The 21,779-nt window shown below is 39.3% G+C and overlaps 1 protein-coding gene across 1 annotated transcript; it reads left to right on the top strand.

Annotated features, from left to right (window-relative positions):
* The first annotated feature begins 1,248 nt into the window (after positions 1 to 1,248).
* LOC148911843 (WD repeat and FYVE domain-containing protein 3-like) lies at positions 1,249 to 21,485 on the top strand. Its single transcript, XM_089028768.1, has 36 exons — positions 1,249 to 1,456; positions 1,562 to 1,625; positions 3,565 to 3,899; positions 4,626 to 4,763; positions 5,552 to 5,684; positions 5,856 to 5,941; positions 6,467 to 6,578; positions 7,199 to 7,284; positions 7,592 to 7,636; positions 7,784 to 7,932; positions 8,210 to 8,275; positions 8,627 to 8,687; positions 9,291 to 9,376; positions 9,552 to 9,635; positions 9,711 to 9,765; positions 10,014 to 10,131; positions 10,279 to 10,376; positions 10,979 to 11,096; positions 11,540 to 11,646; positions 12,278 to 12,431; positions 12,666 to 12,757; positions 13,075 to 13,287; positions 14,092 to 14,236; positions 14,458 to 14,525; positions 15,077 to 15,163; positions 15,493 to 15,585; positions 15,831 to 15,899; positions 16,204 to 16,281; positions 16,589 to 16,690; positions 16,978 to 17,100; positions 17,400 to 17,459; positions 17,560 to 17,995; positions 18,548 to 18,653; positions 19,232 to 19,302; positions 19,500 to 19,626; positions 20,056 to 21,485. The coding sequence occupies exons 6-36, from the start codon at positions 5,867 to 5,869 to the stop codon at positions 20,165 to 20,167; spliced, it is 3,396 nt and encodes a 1,131-aa protein (XP_088884894.1). The 5' UTR covers positions 1,249 to 1,456; positions 1,562 to 1,625; positions 3,565 to 3,899; positions 4,626 to 4,763; positions 5,552 to 5,684; positions 5,856 to 5,866; the 3' UTR covers positions 20,168 to 21,485.
* The last annotated feature ends 294 nt before the right edge of the window (positions 21,486 to 21,779 follow it).

Genomic DNA, 21,779 nt, shown 5'->3' with positions numbered 1-21,779 from the left:
CGGTAACCGGGTAAGCAACCTCGTAGAACAGCATGTCTATTCCTACCAATGCTCCCGGGCGTGTGTTTTCGTTTAAGACAAACAGGTCCTTCTTACCAGACGCCCTGATAGGATTGCGCCCCTTTTCTATCATCCACTCGCCGTCTAAATACTTTATGAACGTTAGCTCCAACCGGTAGTTACCTTCGGGCATTAAGTTAATTATTCTTTCTGCTCTTTCTTCTGTCATCGTCTCGTCTGTATCTCCCTCCATAAATGTTGTGAAGGCAAAGTCCGCATCATGGCGATCCAACACCTGAGTTCGCAGTCGGCGCACAGTTTTGTTACGAATGCTCGTGATGGTGTCCATCTATATCTAAGGAATATCTTAACCTCCGTTTGCGGTACCCAACACAGCAGCAGTAAGGACTTGTCGCGCGGCTGCCGACGGATCGCGCAAGACCCCCTGTAGGGCCTCGTCAAACCCGAAAAAGCCCAGGGGGGGCCGGGGGTCTATTTTGCCTCTGCCGGCGCTTCGCGAGTCCCCCTTACTGCTGCTTAAGGAAAAAACTGGGTCTAGTTGTCGTTGTAGTGCATTGTGGGACTGTTTCAAATAGACAAAATAGACGCCATCTTGGAAATATGTCCCCAAAAGCATTACCACAATGCATGGAATTGTCAGCTTAACCCAGTTTTTTCCCTCGACGTCGAAACGGCAAATTACATTGTATTTGTAATTGTATTTTAATAATATGTATTATATCTAAAACTATTTTCTGAACAACACTTTTCGATTCCAGTGTAGGCTAGCATAGCCACTATAAAAAAATGTGCTATATTTTACTAAACATATAAATACTTGATATTTATATAATTTTATTATATTAAAATTGAATAATAAAAATAAGCCATAATATTTGAACCGTGATGATCGTTGGTACCGACGTAATGACCTCTAAAACGATTCCGTGTCGTCGCCCAGTTTAGTTATATAAATGATATTCTGCTCATGCGCAGTAACGTTGCATTTGTCAACACTGATTGCTGGTTTCCCCGTGACTTGGTATGTTTCGGCATCGGTAAATCATTGTTTGCTCGCTACTAACAAATCACGATGTTATTTTGCTCAACATTACAATTACATCACAATTAGGCGAGCTAGACTATAAACAGTCCCTATTTTCTCTCCTAACTTATTCGAGTCGAGGTCCAAACTTGGTCGCACGGGGAGTGGGTTGAGTGAATACGGATTGTAATTTCTGCGCATGCTCAAACTTATTTGTACGCAGTTATTTCTATTTCAGGCAACCAATCAGAATTCGGACTACATTTGAGTCGAATGATGATAACCTTATTCGCGCCCACTGGTCAGTCCTACTGGTTTGATGCTACAAGCCTTGTTCCGCGAGAAACTGTTGGTTTGACCCCACGCTGGAGAATCACGCAGGGTCTTCAAGTAAATCCGGTTTAAATATCCGTAAGTGTAAAACTTCTTTGTTGCATGGTTTTTATGGACATTGTCAAATAAATGTTTCTTTAACCAAAATTACTGATTTTTATTGTAAATGGTTTGATTTGATAGGCCTGACTGAGATGTCCTGACAAGCAGGGATCAATACAAGGCAATTCACTGCACAAGTGTTTCGGTAATGTGACATGAAAGTTATTTGATAAAGTTAAAATTTTAAATTCTAATGCATTGTCATATACGGCATACTTAGTTAATTTCTATAAGTAGGGGTCAGTATCCTAAATCTAGAAGACCCAACAGCCCTTGCACCCTTCCTTGCCCTTAATTTTGAACAAATGAAACCTGTTTTTAAACCAGTTTGAACAAGAAATACTTATTTGATTTCACATGCGCAAACTGCACGATTGCAGTTAAGCCCGCCATTAGACATTAACTTTGTGAAAATCACGAGCATCCTTGATGAAGAACTTTATCTAAGATTGCCATCAGGGTAGAACAAGGTAGAAAAAAAAGTTTTCGAATTATAAGTCCAAACTAAGGCTGCGTTCATAATGTATGGCAGAGGGAGGGGGGCACGTGAAATTGAGGGGAGACCGGGAAAATTTTGGTAGGAAAAAGAGGGGATGGGCAAAATGTTATCAGAAAAATGGGGGGATCATATTTTTTTTGCATATGACTTTAAGGGGGGTGTTAAGAATTATTCTGGATATTTCAAATTTTCACCTGCCCCCCCTCTGCCACACATTATGAACGCAACCTAACAGCACAACCGTTTCTTTTCTAAATGAATAGCTATATTTTATTTAGGTAATTTCCTCTCTTTCTAAACGAAAAGGATAAAACAGTGGTATTGCTAGCAGGGTAGATACTCAGCATCCGAGAACTGCCAACTAAATCTTCTGAATCCACCCTTCTTGTCATTAAGTCTATTGAAGGCTTTGTTGAGTTTAACGTCACAGCTGTTTCCTTTTGTATGGTACGTTTTAGTTTTCACTTAACTTTATCGAACTGTTCGTCGTCGTTCTACCCCCTAGTGAGTAGTATTAAGTCGAATCACATTAAATGGTAATTTTGGATGACTCACGGACACCTTCGAGACAAAGGAAATCATAGTTTTCAATCTCAATGTCTTCCCGGTTTAGTGTCGTGTTTTTTGTTTGTTTGTTTGTTTTTTCTTTTTTTTATCATTCCGTGTGCACTCACGAAGACATATTCGATCTAGATCACAAGCAAAGGAAACATACTCAAGGGAATGACACGAGTTTTGAAATAAAAAAATTTGTTGCAATATCGAAATTGAACGATAAAAATTACCCGAACCTAAAATTAATATCACCCAGTTATTAGCATCTACATAAATATAAATACTCTTAAAATGCAGTAATAATAATAATAAGTATTTTTTTTAAAATGCAAACTTTACACGAGGAAAAAAATCTAGGCGATATTAAAATGTAATGAAACTAAAATTCCATTCCAATGCGACAAACTTTTTGCTGATAATCTAGAATTAATTTTTTTTCTCGCATGGATAATTAAGGATGATGAATTAGTGTTTACTGTGAAAACCGGAAGCCAACCACAAGAGGCGTGACAATACGTCTTTTCTATATTTCAATCTAAAAAAACTGGAAAGGAAGTTCCTCCATACAATTTTAAGCATATCGTTTATGTACTAAATGATTTGGAGAGAGAGCAGATATTCAATGAAAGCAGGATTTTACTCTCTTGGTCCGACTAAAATTATTCTTAAAGTATTGTCTCAAATGCAAAGAAAATACAATGGGAAAATACTGCAATTTTGAACGTAAAAATTAGTCTGAGTTTTGACCGTTGAAACATAAGATTGTTTGTTTGTAGACTCAATAAACTTTGGAAAACCTCATAATCACCTCTCCAGCGATGATTATCGTCTAAGAAAAACACTGGTCGCTCGACCAATCACAGCTCGAGAAACTCAAGTCTTAAATCATACTAAAACTCACTTATTGCAATCCTGAATTATTAATCTCTCCGCATCTCTCAGACCGCCAGACCTAAGCCAGACTTACTCTGGGATCTGCTTCAAATTAGTGCTTCTGACCTACTTGCCATGAAATATTCCGTTCTACTAGGTCCAGTAACTTTTTTGCTATGTTTCGTACACTATTGTACAAGTACCATACCCATACATGATGCTGGCAAGAAATTCGAAGAAATCAAGTTCGATGTTTTACCAGGTCAGATACTCTCTGTCAATACAAGTGGAGTGTCCCAAAACACCATCAAAGTCCGTGATAAAAAGGATTGTGTCGTTTCGTGCACCGATGTGCCTTGGTGTCGATCAGTCAATGTTAAGATCACACCTGAGAGCGATGGCCTTCACGTGTGTGAACAGATATCTGTTGATAAGTACGCCAACAAGGAAGACCTCAAGCAAGACGGGAATTTTATCCATTACAGCATCAAGGTAAATTGTTTTCGGTTTTCATTCTCAATTCAATTTTGAAATTTTGTATTAAGAAAAAAAGATGCATGATCCAACTATTGGATAGGTTTTCGTAAGGATATCAGGGTATTAGCAAAGTCCCGGTAATGGTCGTTGGGTGCAATCGCGTGTTTTTTCAAACTTTTTATTTTTAGGTGGTGACATACGCTTGCTTTTTTTTCCGAAAAAGAAAACGCTTTGCGTCCTTTCCTGCAAGTTTGATAATGGTGTCCCCGTAACATTATGCTTTTCGAAATGTTTGCCGATAAAAAAACGCTTTTCCTTTTTTAGCAAGCTTTCTCTTCCATTTCTTTTCTTCCACATTTAATTTTGTGTTGGTTGATTGAGCGGGAGTTAATGGGTCGCACGCATCATTGTAGCTTTCACAAGTTGGAATTAGTTTTAGTAATTTTTTTTTTCTGGAGCGTTCTATTAATAATTAAATAACTGCGGTACGCAGTTTAGCTGTTATTTATTTTCTGCACGTTTCGTAAGGAATTTATCAAGTGTGTGTATTAGCGTAAGTACAATGATGTAGTACAATAGCGTGAGTACAATAGTGTATATTACGCTGATTGTATAAATAGCGTGATTGTTTTAGTGTTCGTCCTTCGGGTCGAAACGTAAGCGACGACTCACTTCACTAAATTTATTTTAAGTTCAATTCTAAGCCGTTTTTAATTTTGTTTTTTCCGCTTCGTTTTTTAGTGCGGAGAATTTGGTCACCTGAGTGCATTTTGTACAAAGACTTCCACTTCCTCTTCCTCTTCCTCTTCTGCTTCAACATCCAAAGCCGGAAGCTCCAAATGACTAGCCGGTGCTGACGACCTTGGAATTGATGATGAAGTTGAGTATGGCCCAATCATTGATTTGAGTAATTTACAATCCGGCGAATTTACCGCTGGTAGTGGGAGTAGTAAGGTTAAAGGCCGCATTAGAGGCGCCGTGGAATTTTGGTCCAATGTCTTGAATGCTTCTGATTTTGTTTTAAGCATGATAAAGCAGGGATACAGATTGCCTTTTGCTGCATATCCTTCGCGTTGTTTTTTGCGCAATAATTTATCAGCCCTGACATACAAGGATTTTGTTGCTGAGGCGATTTCTGAGTTGTTACAAAATGAGTGTATTTTTGAGCACGAGTCTCCACCATTTTGTGTTAATCCATTGACCGTTGCTGAAAGTAAAAAGCTTCGTTTAGTAATAGACCTCAGGCATGTCAATCAATTTTTGGTTAAGCCCAAATTTAAATATGAGGATTTGCGCTCTCTTTCTCAAGGTGCTTTATTATTTATTATACTGTCTTATACTGTCTGTGAGGGCTGGTTCAGTAGTGTATATATGGTATAGTATAGAGGATTTGCACCATCAAGTGATGGGAGCCATGACAGGAGACAGGAACAATTGAATGGCTGGTCTAATCTTATTTAGATAAGAAGAATTTCAGTTTCTAAGAAAAAAAACTCTGTTTTTGTGCCTCTTGTCATGGCTGCCATCACGCCAACATGTCGCAGTCTTCATAACGTTTTCCCGCCCTTTTGCCAGCTGGCAGTCCAAAAGACTTAGTTAAAGTGCTTTTCCGGAATTTTGGAAATTGAGACAATTTTTTATTAACCTATTCGAAATTGAATCTGCAGAACTATCAGCTTATCTCCAAATCCATAGCAGAGGAATGGACTCTAATTGAAAGAGATCTGACCAGAGAACGAGGACTGTGGGGTCCCCCTGATAGTTCGACTTTGGACAAATGGACTCTTGACCTTGTCGAAGGTAAATTTCATATTGTGAATATTTTCGGTTTATTTTATTTTATTTTATTTTTAATTCTTCAAACTATCCATTTTGTAATTTGTTCATTCGGTCATTTGTTCCGAGTTTTAATTAGCCAAAATTGAAACACCTGAACTCTTGAAGTATGATTGGTTCTCTTTTTTTTTTCAGGTCCACACCGGATGTTGAAGAAAATGTGTCGCAATGAGCAGTTCTATGTGAATTACCCCTACGACTACAGATCAGAAAAATTAAAGGTACCACTACCATCACCTCTTTCATTACCACTGCCACTGCCACTGCCACTACCACTACCACTACCCACTGCCACTACCACTACCACTACCCACTACCACTACCCACTGCCACTACCACTACCCACTACCACTACCCACTGCCACTACCACTACCCACTACCACTACCCACTGCCACTACCCACTACCACTACCACTACCACTACCCACTGCCACTACCACTACCCACTGCCACTACCACTACCACTACCACTACCACTACCACTACCACTACCACTACCACTACCACTGCCACTGCCACTACCCACTGCCACTGCCCACTGCCCACTGCCACTGCCTCTACCTCTACCATCACTAGAACCACCACTAACCATCACCTCTATTTATCCAACTATTACTACTATTACCACTTCCAACACCTCTAGCACAATCAATACTACTGCCACTGGTCCACAACATCAAATTATTTTTCTTCATTTTGGAATTCTCAGTGTCTGCTAACAATATTGATTTCCTGTGACTTTCAGAAACAAACCAGATACAAGAAGGCCATGAGTTTTGACAGCAAGACGTACTATATGTTAAGAGGACCAGCATTGCCTGGGGTTGGACCAATAGAAGCTCTTCTCAAAAACCAAGGTTAGCAAAGCTTTATTACAGCAATTTTGTTTGCCTTGCCGCGACCGGATTGAAGTCAGGTAGCCGTGACCGTGACGGTACAAGCTACTGAAATCACCTCTATTACTGCCACTGCTACTACGACTACCATCCGTACATCAGTACAAGAAATCACTGTTCATTGGATGAATAGTGATTTCTTGTTCTGTGATTGGTTAAAATAATTTTCAATTGCGTGCCGTTTTAGAGTCATACGCAATCAAAAATGACAAAGATAAGGCGCCATCATAGAACATTTTTTATACCAGCGCTGCGTTGTATTTTCCCTTACACCAATAGCTGTAGCTTCAAAATGCCAAGAGACGAACTTGAGATCATGCCGTTTTTCCCAGAGGCGTTTTTGCATGGCTTTTCAACTTCAAGCCTGAAGATGGTTTCAGAGGAAATTGTAGTTACTCAGTGCCTTTATATTTGCTAGTATAATTGATGTCACCTACTGGCAATGTTGACAAGCTGGAGCTGTATTTCAAATAATTTCATGCGCACGCACAAATTTTAAGCGAAATATGCGGGATTCATATTAACTGCATGCAATACAGCAGCATGCGTTGTTATATTTTAAAATCTTATTGTTGTCATAGTGACAGATAAATACAACAAGGAACTCCCTCCCCGATCTCTGTCGACTGAACAAAGCTACGTCACTGAGACCAACGAGGAATCTGAGGTGAGACTGATAATTCTTTTGAAAGCTTGAGTATCAGGCCGACGAGACCCCACACCATGGCGTAGCGAGAGTTCGGAGACTTAGGTGACGCGAGCACGCCAGTCAAATCCACGGGAAGTCAAGTAGAACAAGCAACAGAGAGAATTTTTTATTCACACAGGACTTGACTGTTACTATTAAAGTCCTCAAGCATTTTATTTTTTCTTTGCGGTCTTGCCTCCTCTCACTCTCTCTCTACACCACAGAAGGCACGCATTTTAAACACATTTTGAAATTACAAATTATTGAGTTTTGTACTTTTCTTCAGGTCGATAATCAGACGATAGTAAAGCTGTTGGAAGCAGGCGAAAAGGTAACATCACAACCCACTGCTATTCTTTGTCAGTATAAACAAACTAGTGGCTGCGAATTCACAATGCACAAAAATATAGCCCATAACTTCTACTCTATCCTACTTGCACATATGTTTGTGTATTTATATACCATTGATATACTTTAGATTCGGTCCATGTATCGATGTGCTAGAGTACAGGGGCTAGATACCGCTGAAGGTCTATTCCTATTTGGTCAGATGCATTTCTATGTCGTTGATGGTGTCACTCTTCTGTCTACTAAAGAAATCAAAGACATCGACTCACTCCCTCCAGGGTGAGTATCAACTTGTTGGATTTGACTACAAATGATTAGATGGAAACATTTTTTTTTTACATTGATAAATGATTCTCTTATCCATTGTACTTGGCTTCCATCCTATCATGAGTCAATATATCTATACACTAGATACTATATATCTAGTCTGTGTGCAGCCGTTTTTGTTTTTTGTTTGTTTTCGCGGGGAAGGAAGAGATATAAAGCGCCTTCCAAAGCAATGTACTCTATCTAAGACAGTCACAATCTTGTATGTAATTCTTTTCCATTTTATCAGGACGCATGATCCAATTATTCCTCGTAGTTCTCATGACATCACAAAGGCATGCACCAAACAGCGAATGTAAGTTTCATTTGTCTTCTTTAAATTCTGTGGGAGACTAGTAACGAGGTCATACCCCATGGAATTGTGGGACATATCTCCATTCCCATAATTAAAATTTGGAAGTTGAGAAGGGAGTGGAAGGGAAACCGGATAACCCGGAAAGAATAGCCAGCGTCACATCCGGAATTTTCTTCGTAAATAGAAAATTCCGGGTGTGACGCAGGCTAAGGAAAGAACCAACAAACAACTCTACTCACAGGTCAACCCGGGTCACATTGGTGAAAGGCAGCGCATTAGTAGCATTTGACACCCTTACTTCCCTTTTAATTCTTTTTTTTTTAATAATTATTTTGTTTGTTTCTGTTGCAGGTGCAGCAAATGGTCGTATGATGATGTACGTGAAGTGCACAAGAGACGATACTTACTGCAAGTAAGATCAACCATTCCTCAGAAATTGACGTAAATTCCCCTTTTTGATTGGCTGGAGGCATGTGCTCTATCGCTCTATGAGACTACAATACTCGCGCACACTTTCTTTGCTGTCATTCGTTTCCCAAAACAACGGCTATTCAGATTTGTATTTGAAAAAGAAATTAAAGAAATGTGCTTGTTGTACAGTTTGTAGTACAGCACATGTGCGTAATTTCTGTTTCTTCGATATAAAGTATGTCATTATCATCAGGGTGCCTGGCTGTTTTGTTTGCGTGATGAGGATAGCTTCATAATACACTCTACAAAATTACTCGATTCTGATTGGACAAGAGGAGTACAATTAAATCCCAAATTGTACTCTGTAGAGTCCCAATTAAGTTGCTCAATTTTTTTTAGTGTATTATAAACAAAAATCGCACAATCTTCTCGTACAATTGGGAATTTATAGATACTCGTGATGTTTTGGAAGTTCTCAAATTGAACTTGCCTAAAGGCTCGTCCGATTTTGAAACTTTCAAAACATCTCGTACCTATAAAGTCCGAATTGTGCTCGAGATCGTGGAATTTCCTATACTAATTTGTTTAACTGTTAATTCTCCAGCAAACAGCCTTAGAGGTATTTTCAAGCGATGGCCGTAACCACTTTCTTGTGTTTCCCAAACCTGTTAGAAACAAAGTATATGAAAAGTAAGTCACTTGAACTTTTATTTACACAGCGTTTATTGCTTCGCTTTTTATTGTATGCGCCTGCCTGCTTCCCTGCCTCTTCCTTTCAGTCATTGTATCTGTCTGTCTGTCTTTCTGTGTACCTATCTGTCTGTCAATTGTCAAAGTGAGTTATAGATCACTTACTTCTCTTCAGGTTCCTTGCTACAGCTCCTACTCTTCTTGTCAATGCTGAAGATTCAATATCCGGCATGAAACGAGATACAGACGTCGAGACAGGGTGAGTTTGATTGACAGTTTGCCTCATGCCTCGTCTCCACATGTTCTTAATGACCTTTCGCTTTTCATCTTTCAGTGTTGGTATCATCAATACTTTGATGGGCGAGCGATCTGTCACGCAGCGATGGGAGGTATGATATCTTACGTTATATCAAAAATATAACGCGCGCTCTGATTGGTTAAAATAGCATAGTTTTCATAGTTGTGAACTTCTGTAGTACGCATGCGTGCGGCGGTTTGAGGAATAATCGTACCATGTAAATCGGCCTTTAAAAAAGCTCGTTTCTAGTATCATAATTGGTTTTTGAAGTATTTTGATCATCCGGGTGAATGTAATCCTGAGAAGGACTGTCTTATAATTATTGATTAATTTTGACAGCGTGGCGAGATCACCAACTTCCAGTACCTAATGCATCTTAATACACTGGCAGGACGTTCCTATAACGACCTTATGCAGTACCCCGTGTTTCCATGGATACTCGCCGACTCCCAGCGAGGTCGGAAATTAATTTTTCCGAATTTAATTCCAAGGGCTTTCGCCCGGAATAACCTCGTTTCCAAGCACTACAACTTATCTATATTCTATGTCTTCATGTATTTCATAAGTGGCACGCGGTCCACATATTCTCACCTCTGAGTTATAGTCGGCGAGTATCCATGGAAACACGGGGTACTGCATAAGGTCGTTATAGGAACGTCCTACAACTTATCTATATTCTATGTCTTCATGTATAACTCAGAGGTATTATTACTGTCACTTTCAACATATACCCTTATCTACCCTTACCACCACAGGTAGCCTAAGGTTTGATTTCAAATCCGTTCAGTTTTATTGTTTGTTTATATGGCACTCTGTCATTTTGATTCTCTATCTGATCGCTTTCTTTCCATCATTCTAAGCGAGCTAATGCAATTGTATGCCTAAATTACCCCGGCCACTTATCAGAGTCGTCTAGCTAAAGGCTTCCTATAGAAAAAAGAAAACTTCACATCACTTCATACAAGTAATGTACTCTGTCCTCTGTCATTAGGTTTTCCTTGCATTCCATGTAGCTCTCCTCCCCCCCCCCCCCCCCCCCTCTGTGTCCTCTGTCATGAGTTTTTCCTTGCATTCCATGTAACCTCCCCCCCCCCCCAGCATACTTCTGTGCGGTGACCATTTTTAAAACGCTCCTTAAACTCCTGCGTTCCCCACTGCTTTACCTTCATCATCGCACTTTCCAAATGAATACCTTTTTTTGGTTGTCCTTTATTTTGCGTAAGCCATTTGGACTCAAACTCACGAAGAACAAAAATATATATACCGTCACTGACATTACATGAATATTTCCTTTACTTGTCCAGGAACTAGATCTGACCAACCCCAAGACGTTCCGTGACTTCTCCAAACCAATGGGAGCACAGGGAAAATCACGTCTGGAACACATCAAGAAAAGATACCGAGAATGGGACGACCCTACAGGTAATATAGGTGACATGTATCCCTTCCCTTGAGAATGAAAGGGTAAAAGATGTATCTACCATGTTGACTGGCATGGCAGAAGGACCAGAATCGTTGTCAACCAACATGGCGGCTATGACATCACATGCGTGCACCCCAAGAATGGAATGGGATTAACACCGTTGCTATTTTTAAACATTGTAAACTAGTTTCATTTAAGTTTTCATTTCAAACAACTTTAATAACGACCTTATTTAAACTTATAAGACCGATCAGCTAATCCAGAAAAAGGTCCACTTTAGCAATAACGAAGCTTAAACTTTATCTGATGTCTTCGGCCCCATTAAAGGTGTACCAGCCCATGGTGGGCTTTCATAACCCTTAGGAACTAATAAGCATTTTCTTATATGTGATGCTTTGATCAGATTTCAACTTTATGCTAATTATATATGATTGATTGACAGGTGAGACACCTCCCTATCATTACGGCACCCATTACTCATCAGCTATGATCGTGGCTTCATACCTCATTAGAATGGAACCGTTCAGTCAACACTTCCTCAGGTTACAGGTAACCAGTTTCTCTTTATAACAAATTATGAAATATTTGAGATATAACGCGCGTGCTGATTGGCTGGCTACCGTGTTTATATCGGAGGACAAAGACACGCTTGCGCAAAATCATTCAAAAATATTTCAATATTTTACGCCTCGTGCTTCTAATCTTGCTTCTCTCGTGCTCTACAGCTCCCGGCGTGTTTATATCACAGTACAGAGACATATATCACAGTGACATAACATTCCATACAACTTGTGGTATAGATGTCGTTTTGTCCCATGACATTGACTACCATGTGATGTCGTGCAATGGCGTATCGTGTCGTGACATTGCGTAGTCTCCCCCACAGCCGCTTTCAGTGTCGTCACGCAACGCTTTGCGTGACGACACTGAAAGCGGCTGTGGGGGAGACTAGACATTGCGCGTCATGTCACCCTCTGTGTGGACTCCCTTTCCACACCTACTCTAGTGATACGTATTTCCTAGTTTCATCATTAGACCCATTTTAATTATTTCGCTACTAACATGCTTTATTATATGGCAAGGTAATTTCACGCGCTATGATTGGTCAATTTGCGGTCCATAACTTACGGTACGGACCTCGCACTCGGTTAATAAGAGCTATGTATCTTCATGTTAACAGGGTGGCCATTTCGATCTGCCAGATCGTCTCTTTCACTCTATCAAGGACAGTTGGTTATCAGCATCAGAGACTAACATCCATGATGTCAAGGAACTCATCCCTGAGTTCTTCTATTTGCCCGAGTTTCTTACCAACCACAACAACTTTGATCTAGGTAGGGATAATCTTTATTAAAATATATATAGACAAAAGTAAAAAGTTTGTTAAAAGTTTTGAACGAGTGTCATCTTCAGAAATGCAAGTTCGAGTACTGTTCAGAAATATATACTAAGTAATTCCCAAAGTGGAAAGGTTGGCAATGAAGCACATATTTTGTTTATTTTGATAATATTCGTATTTTCTAGTGTGTTTTAGGTAGTTGTTTCAAATGCATTGTGCTTTCTTTAAGGTACAAAGCAAAACGGGGAGCCATTAGGAGACGTGTTGCTACCCACCTGGGCTAAAGATGATCCTAGAGAATTCATTAGACTGCACAGAAAGGTATATATATATATATTCTTGAGTTTGGTTCGTCTATTGTCTTTGCCTTTCCTTATTCTTTTCCTCGCATTCTTTTGCTTTTTTTTCCTTCTCTCTTCTCCTGCCTTGCCTTGCCTTGCGTAGTCTTGCCTTGCCTTGCGTAGTCTTGCCTTGCCTTGCCTTAACTCGGTAATTTATATAAACTATCATCATCATCATCGTCATTATCGTCATCATCATCATCATGAAAATCCTTCCCTGTTTCTCATCTTCCTCTCTAAGGGAAACTGAGGCAGAGAATTATATACCAATATTTAAAATGTATTCATTCCCTTCAGGCCCTAGAGTGTGATTATGTCAGCGCCCGTCTACACGAATGGATCGATTTGATCTTTGGCTACAGACAGCAAGGTCCAGGAGCAATAGAATCTCACAATGTGTTCCATCACTTGTTTTATGAAGGCAACGTAGATATCCATGGTATTGATGATCAGGTCAAGAAGACAGCTACTATTGGCTTCATCAACAACTTTGGCCAGACACCTAAACAGGTCGGTATAACCAAAGAACAATACGTCAAATCTATCGCGGATTAAAGACCCATTGTCACTTACCGTGATGCATCACAATTTGTTTACATTTTGAATCGTGTCACCACTGAAAAAAACAATTCCAACCTTTTGAATAAACTCTTAGATAGTCCCTAAGGCCGTAAAATAATGTAAAAGAATAATTTTTGTGCCTTAGTGCTATGTCGGAAAAGGATTTAATATGAAGTTATTATTCAATATATGAATCTTTGAATTTCATGGACCACGAAATTCATCTATGACCGCGGTGCATCACGGTAAGTGGTAATGGGTCTTTAAGAACTTTACTGGGTATTAAGGCCTCACGTCCTCCTGCAAAAATGACCAAATTTGATAAAATGACGTCACACAGTGCTGAAAATAATTTTTGCATGGATCATGAATGGAATTTCTTTCGGAGCCTAAAGCGGTCAATTTGTAGACTGAGTTTACAATCTAGTCATTAGAATTTTTTGTTTCAAAGAGATGATATGTCATACACTGAATCGATATATAACGAGCAATTTAAGTAACTAGTATTATTCTACACTGATTAGCGACGACTGCGGTCTCTAATACATGTGGAAACACTCTTATGTTTCCAAGTGAACACGACGCTAGTACGTCGCAAGTCAGTGGGATAATAATAGTTATTGAAATTGGTCGCCATATTTCGATTCGGTGTGTATGATGACAAATAATGATACAAAACTTCTCTCCAGCTATTTTCTTGGGTGCATGAAGAACACAAGTATTTATAGTGTATTTTGTGTTTTATCTTTGCAGTTGTTCAGAAAGCCACATCCACAGAAAAAAGTTTTTCGTGCTGTTGAACCGGATCTACAAACAGGATTGACTAGTGTTATCAATGTTGACCGGCTGTTCTTCCATAACTTACCAAACCTCGTACCATCAGCTCAGCCTGTCAAAGGTAAGCAGGGCATGTACCCAGGGGACTGTAGGTACCTAATACCCCCTTGCGGCACTACCCCTTGCCCCCTACCCCTTGCCTCCTTCCCCTCGCCTCCTTCCCCTTGCTTCCTTCCCCTTGCCCCCTTCCCCTTGCTCCACTCCTCTCCCCCTTAAAAACAGGAAATTTACAAAGTTTAAAGCTTATTAGTTATCCTTAGTTATTCTTGGATATGTTTTCAGAACTGAAGGCTCCCGTTGGCGTGATCTACCAATCAGAGAGAGGAATACTGGCTGTAGAGAAAAACAAGGTGTGGACACCATAATATGTGGATTGAGTTTGTTTGATGTGTTCTTTCTCTTCTATGCTACGAGGGTCTTTTCCGGTTTCCTCCCTCCGTAACAATCAACATGTGAGAAAAGCTTTGCGTGCATAGAACATTGAACGCAGTGGTTGTGTATGACAATGAATTTTCTCCAATTAGTGAGAATGCGCTAGAACGACTAGACACTTAAATAAAAGGATTTATAATGATCTCTATACCACTATTAAGCTAATTTAATTAATGAACAGCTAGTTGCAAGATGCTGAAATTTTCTTCTCATATTCACTGTAAAAAGAAATCTCTGTTAAGCGGACACCAGGCAAGGTCCACTACTTTTTTCTTGAGTATTATATTCTGTCAAGTTTAGATATTCTTCGTTAATACGTTACTTCATGTTGGCTATGTTGGTAGTACTTAACAAAAAGACTTCTCATATTAGCATCCATTGTTGATACCACCAACATGGCCGCCATGACTTTTGACTTTCTTGGTAATGCTCGTATGTTATCTCTGATCTCTATATCACTTATCAACAGGTTCTTATTCCTCCCAATTATAACCGGTATATCGCCTGGGCGTTTGGTGACTTGAGCATGCGCATCGGTTACTATGACACCGAGAAGGTATTTTTAGTGTTTAATTGTAATTTGTAAAGCGCCATTGGACAAAAATGGAAATGGCGCTATATAAGAATAAAGTGGTTATTATTATTATATAACTTCATTATCGTACGTACTGTGATTACTGTACTCAATGAAAATGCAACAAGAAAAATACGTCTTAGACTCTACACGCGTTCCTTGCCGTGACGTGTCATCTCGCACACTGCGTGACACAGTCACGGCACGTTCGTACCGTGAGTTTCTCTCAGTCACGCAAAATTCGCTCTATTCCACACTCAAGTGAATTCTGCTCCCAGTAATTAATGAGATCTGTTTTTTTTTCCTTTCAGATCATGAATGTTTACGAACATTTCCACATTGGTCAAGTACTGTGCGCTGCTTGTCCAGACTCACGGACACTGATTACTGGAGGAACAAGCACGGTAAGTGGGGGAGAAAACGAAAAATGAATGAGAGATATCACAAAGAAAAAAAAACATATTCATCATTTCAAACAATTCTTGATCACAAATTTGTATACCATTTAAAAGAGCCTTTTGCGTTATTAGCTCATGAGTTCATGGTGTCTATATCTGATTATTTTCATTGAAACCGAAGTGTCACTGATATGGAATCCCGTGCGGATAAAAAAGGCTACAAATATCTGACTGTTGTTGTTTATTTGTAGTTGGTTTGTGTTTGGGACATTGTTAAAGCAGGCAGCAGAGACAGAAAGCCTCAACTACTGCTACACGAAGTAAGTTGATTTATTTAACTGGAGAACTCTAATCTGGAGAAAAACCAAGGGGGATTCCCAACAAACTATTCGCATATTTTAAAGAGAGTCCAGCAATCAAACCCAAAATCCATTGGCCCAGTTGCACGAAGTGTGGATAGCGCTATCCCACGGATATTCGTTGGATAGCACTATCCACCCTTCGTACAACCGGGCCCAGATGTGCAAACTTAGTGCACTACTGCTTCACCACCTATGATTTCAGCCACATCCTTTTGTAGTATTGATTATGCATAATTCATCACGATACGGTTTTTGTCATCAGGTCTTGTATGGTCACCAGTCCTCTGTCACGTGCCTAGCAGTATCTACCTGCTACCAACTAATTGTCAGCGGCTCTGAGGTATGGGCATGCTTAAATTATTTATCCAGGGGCATAGCGAGGAAGAATTGGGGATGGGGTCACCCAGAATGAAAAAGTCCTCCAATTAATTACCAAAAATGTAGGGGGGCACATGCTTCCCCCATGCCCCACCCTCCCTGCGCTAATGGACTTACCACTCGCTTAACTTGTGACTGTGTAATTTTTGATATGATTAATATTTGTATAAAAATAAAAAAGGGAAAAACATAGGCGTAGGTTTTAAAATTAACGATGATTATTTTCGTTGAATTTTTTTTTTCTTTCTTTTTTCTTTTTTTTGCCATAGGACCAAACGTGCATAATATGGGATCTTAGTAAACTAACCTACGTCAGGCAATTATCTGGTCACGCTGCGCCCATAACCGCTATAGCAATCAACGAACTGACGGTATGTAGTAGTCACGCAATTTGGATCACTTGTACCTATTATTCCTCTGATTGGCAGGTAACTCTATCAAATTTGAGGAAGATTTGCTTGTTTTACCATGCAACAGACACATTTTTTGTTGGAATGTTGTTAGCCACTGGCTTATTAAATTCTATCCTAGTTAAAAAGGACGGTATTTTTTTCTCAAAAATTAAACACCCACCATTAACCTAGTGAAATTAAGAGAGAATGGTTATTCCCTTGCTTGTTTAGAGAGGCTAACTTGGATAGTTATTTTCTGTTACCAGGGCGATATCACCACGTGTGCTGGCACATATCTTTACGTGTGGTCAGTCAATGGGCAGCTGATCGTCAAAGACAACACGTCCCTGCAGACTAACAATCATATTCAATGCTGTGCCATGTCTGAAGTAAGTATTAATAGTAATCCACCCTCCTCTTTCCCTTGCCTTTCTTCCTCTCTTTTTACGTTTTGCTACATGTTACTTCTGACTGACGGAAGGAAAAAAGGAAGGAAGGAAGAAAAAAGAAAGAAATAAAGAAGGGAAGGGAAGGGAAGGGAAGAGAAGAGAAGAGAAGAGAAGAGAAGAGAAGAGAAGAGAAGAGAAGAGAAGAGAAGAGAAGAGAAGAGAAGAGAAGAGAAGAGAAAAGAAAAGAAAAGAAAAGAAAGATATGCCCACTAAAATGAATTATTCCTTTATTCCGGTAGCTGTCTGACTGGGATGAAGAAAACGTTATTCTAACGGGATCTCTTGATGGAGTAGTCAGGGTAAGAGAATTATCCTCCACCATATGCCTGAATCTCACGAAAATGTCTATTCTCCTTTCTTTTTGGTAAAGCTCATCCTTAAAATCGTTTGCTTTTTTAGATGTGGGGAATTGAATTTTATAACGAAGCTGAACTGAAGAGCCCTAAACCCAAGAAGTCGGTAACCGGAAATTCTCTTCCAAGAAAAGATACCATCCCAGAAGAACCGTCTGAAAAAGCACAGGAAATCCAAACAGGGGAATCCAAAACTCCCAATCCCGATCCAGATCCAATTCCTGATATTCCTAAACAGACTCCGCCCATTGAGGAAAATAAGAGCCAGGACGAGCAGTCTCAGAGTGACAAGGAAAGTGATCCTTCAAAAGAAAGTGAAGACATTGGTATTGTCCCAACCCCTGAAGGGGGAGAAGAGCGCGAAAATATGGCTAGGGCTTCAAAGTTGTCTCAAACAAGTCAAGACTCAAGCACTTTGGATGAGGAATACGTAATTATCGAGAATGAGAAGCAAAACCAGAAAGAGGCAAGACCAAAGCCAGGTAGTTATTGCCGTAGCAATCATTGATTTACCCCCGAGAAATGAGTGTTTGCGCATGCGTACGTTTCAGCAGAACGTTTTCTACAAATAGTTGGGTTAGGCTTCACGAATTTGCAACGTCCCCTGTGATTGGTTAGGTTTAGGGGCGGGGTTGGGGAAGGGTCATTGTTTTCTATTGTTCTACACATGTGCGCCTTCCAATAGGATCACATCTTGCAAATTCGTGAAGGACGACCCAAATAGTTGGCGAGCGTCATTCCTGTGAGAATAAAAGAACAAAAGACGTGGCCGCTATTTTGGTTGAATTTGACAAAAGAAACCAAGACTAAATCTTTTATTGAAGCCATCCAACATGGCGACTTTGACGTCATTAACCAAAGAATTCGAGAGATTTTGCTAAAAAAAACTTCAATTCTCAAACATTGCGATTAAAAAGTACTATTTTCAATATTATTTGCTTTAATATTGATAAACATATATAATAATTGTCCAACAACAATACAACAACGAAGACCAATTTTATTCAATTGTTGCTATTATCATATTTACACAGTTTGGCGGCGTCGCCTGACATTACGTCACAAGCTAACCATGCATACGTCATTTGTAAGGGACGATAACATGGCTCCTGCCACTGTCACAGCTCTCTTGATATCCAAGTAAGCTTATCTCTGGACCCTTTTACCTTGGGCAGAATATTTCTCCATTTCAGACCATGTGTTATTCCCTTGAAAATAAGATTCTTTGTTTGAGCTGTGTTCATATTCATTTGTCTTCTCATGCGCAAACGCTATAGAAACAAAAGGTAATCTAGAGAATGACATGTTCTGAAATGGGAAAATATTAGACCTAAGCAATAGGGATCTATCAATAGTAACAATAAAAACTTATCCAAATAGATTTATGATTACTTGTTGAACTAATACCTGATGCAGTTGAACTTCCCACTTATACAGCGGGTGGAGGCGGAAAGTATTATAGAAGGTTCAGTGGGTGGCTGTACAACCCTTTCCTACACAGGGATGCCTTCAAAATGAGAAGAAATGCGGGCCTAGCGTTTACTGGAAGCATGCGCCTTTTGCATATGTGATATTTGCTCATCAGGAGTGACTCATTTCCCTCCCCCTTCACAACCCTTTACAAAGCCTTTTTTCCACCTTTGTGGCGGTGATAACGTTAGTTATAAAGAATGACCAGTAAACACACATTATCATATCAACTCAACTTTGTTCTCCAGAGACCATCGTAGGTTATTTGTTGGTGATGGCAGAGGTCGAATATACAGCTGGTCTGTTACTGATGCCGCTGGTAAGAACACTCGCAAAAACTGTCCATACGATTTTGTCGCGTATGTAACACTGCCTTCAATACACACTCTTTGTAGCGCGTGCACCGTAAAGCCCAGAAGACAATTGGTGACGGAACCACAAAAATAGTTGATTAAAAGAGAATTTTTCCATCTCGAGCACGAGTAATACTAAATATTCCCTTATTTTATTTACTAGGACGCATGCCAGCAGATCATTGGATAAAAGATGAAGGTGCCGAATCTTGTACTCAATGTCACGTACGATTCACATTCGCTGAGAGAAGACATCATTGTAGAGACTGTGGAAAACTCTTCTGTGCCAAGTACGCTATTTCCCTATCAATTACTATGACATATTTAGGGCGGTAAAAATGGGGTCATCAAGTATTCGTATTCATCTTGGTGAAATTTTATGTCTTTTATTCTCATTGTTGATATTAATGGGTTTTTTTAACTACCTTTTGGATAATGGTTAATGTTGAATATCTGTCTGTCTGTCTGTCCCCCCCCCCCCCCCCCCCCCCCTTCTATCTATCTGTATGTCTGTATATTTGTCTGTATGTCGTTTCGTTATGTTTCGTCATTCTTATGTTACTTTTGGTATTTTACTTTGGTTTTTTATTCTAGTTTTCTTTTCCTTCTAGTTTACTATTATCAAGTACCCCCTCCCCCCAATTTTATAACTAATGAACATGACTTCAAATCCAGTATCATTTAACATTTTTCTGATTTGTATTTCAACATATTACCAGATGTAGCAAGTACGAGTCATCGATTCAACGTCTACGAATATACAAACCAGTACGAGTTTGTAAACCGTGCTACGACAAGCTGAGAAAAGAACAGGCCAGGGGAACATTATAACGAGACAGCTCTGCAAAATCCTTGACATCGTTTTTCTCTTGAAGGCACATAGCTGGATTGCCTTTCCTTTTCTCTCACAACTAGCAATCCCCCATGATTTCGATTCCCTTTCTTTCTACGAGACGTCCATATAGACCTTTATCGAATTCGCTTGATTCGAAACAATTACTCCAAGTCGAGGTTGCACTTGATAAAACATAGTAAATATTTGAACACATGAAGGCCAACCTCGTCTTGGAGCTATTGTTTCGTAAAAAAGGCGAACCAAACATTGGGTTTGGTGCACTCTCGGCCCAATGTATTCGAGAGCAGTTACCTTCATCTACTCTACTGTTTTCTTCTTTTTTCTTGGGGTCATTTCGAGGGAAATACTAATATAATTGTACGCCAGAGGTGTCTGGTAACCTAATTTTAAATTTACAGTACTCCTGCAGACATATACTAAAAAATAGATAGTGGTCTTTGGGATGGTAAAAACGGGAAATTAAAAACAAAACAAAAAAACGCATTGAGCTTGCTAGTGTGGCAAGTTATTCTCACACTGTACGGTGGGTGTGAACGCTATTGAATTTTTGTAAATATATCACGTGTCTGACAAACAGGGTAAAGTGCATAATACTTATTGGTAAATGCAACAGTGGGAATTCACAACCTTCAAGGTCATGACCTCAATTGAAACAAAGTTAACTAATGTATTTGGTATTACACTCGCATACTCTTCTCTGGAGTTGAGCTCAAAAAAATTTGGAGCAAAGCTCTAAATCTCGACTGATTTCCTGGCCTTTAGGTCAATTAATTTTAAAATGTCCACGTCTTAGTATAATTAGTAGTATAATTAGTGTAATATGAACTGGGTTGAAATTTATTTTTCATTACTTTACTTGTGATATTCGGCTCCCTATAGATAATATTCTAGGTGATATTTTACCTCGGTGGTCCCATAACTAATCCTGCAGTACACCATTAATGTGACTGATGGTATCAATGATTTTTTATGGCTAAATTTCATCTCACCTTAGTGGTCCTATAACTAATAATGCGGTACACCATTAACTTCAATAGTATTAATGAAATTTCATCACTAAGTTTGCTGCTAATTTATTACATTTAAAGAATATAGATCATATTATGTATCTAATAATGCTATCGTTATCTAACACATTTCTTCAATTTTTGTACAGCATAAAAAAGTAAGATTTTGAATTTTCTTATTTTTATTCCAAAATGCGTTGTACGGATTGTTCGACGATCATTTGTGGGTATCAAATGATGAAAACAAGGAATAGTGTTCAAATAAAAGCTATTCAGTAAAATGTTATTATGAAAAATAGTGTTACCCAAGTCTCCCTTTCCCATTTAGGAAACCAAACAAATAAATCGAAAACGAAGAAAATATTTTGAAGAACATTAGATACATGAATATAAATAGGACTGATTGACTTGGGATTCCTTCGTTATCTAAGGAAGTATGTGTACACCTCAATCTTTTCCTCTCCCTCCCTCCCTCCCTCCCTCCCTCCCTCCCTCCCTCCCTTCCTTCCTTCCTTCCTTCCTTCCTTCCTTCCTTCCTTCCTTCCTTCCTTCCTTCCTTCCTTCCTTCCTAAATATTTCG

This window comes from Actinia tenebrosa, unplaced genomic scaffold, assembly GCF_029948245.1.
Source record: "Actinia tenebrosa isolate PJP-AT-01 unplaced genomic scaffold, QUT_ActTen_1.0 PGA_scaffold13__45_contigs__length_12533684, whole genome shotgun sequence".
Classification (NCBI taxonomy): Eukaryota; Metazoa; Cnidaria; class Anthozoa; order Actiniaria; family Actiniidae; genus Actinia; species Actinia tenebrosa.
The sequence above is the reverse complement of the archived record's forward strand: the minus strand, read 5'-3'. Positions and strand labels throughout refer to the sequence as shown.

Bases quoted from the DNA above. Each gene is read 5' to 3' on its own strand.
- LOC148911843 (XM_089028768.1), top strand. From the start codon at position 5,867: ATGTTGAAGAAAATGTGTCGCAATGAGCAGTTCTATGTGAATTACCCC. The intron at 9,377-9,551 runs GTAAGTCACTTG...ACTTCTCTTCAG, and splicing joins AGAAACAAAGTATATGAAAA to GTTCCTTGCTACAGCTCCTA. The intron at 9,636-9,710 runs GTGAGTTTGATT...TTCATCTTTCAG, and splicing joins GATACAGACGTCGAGACAGG to TGTTGGTATCATCAATACTT.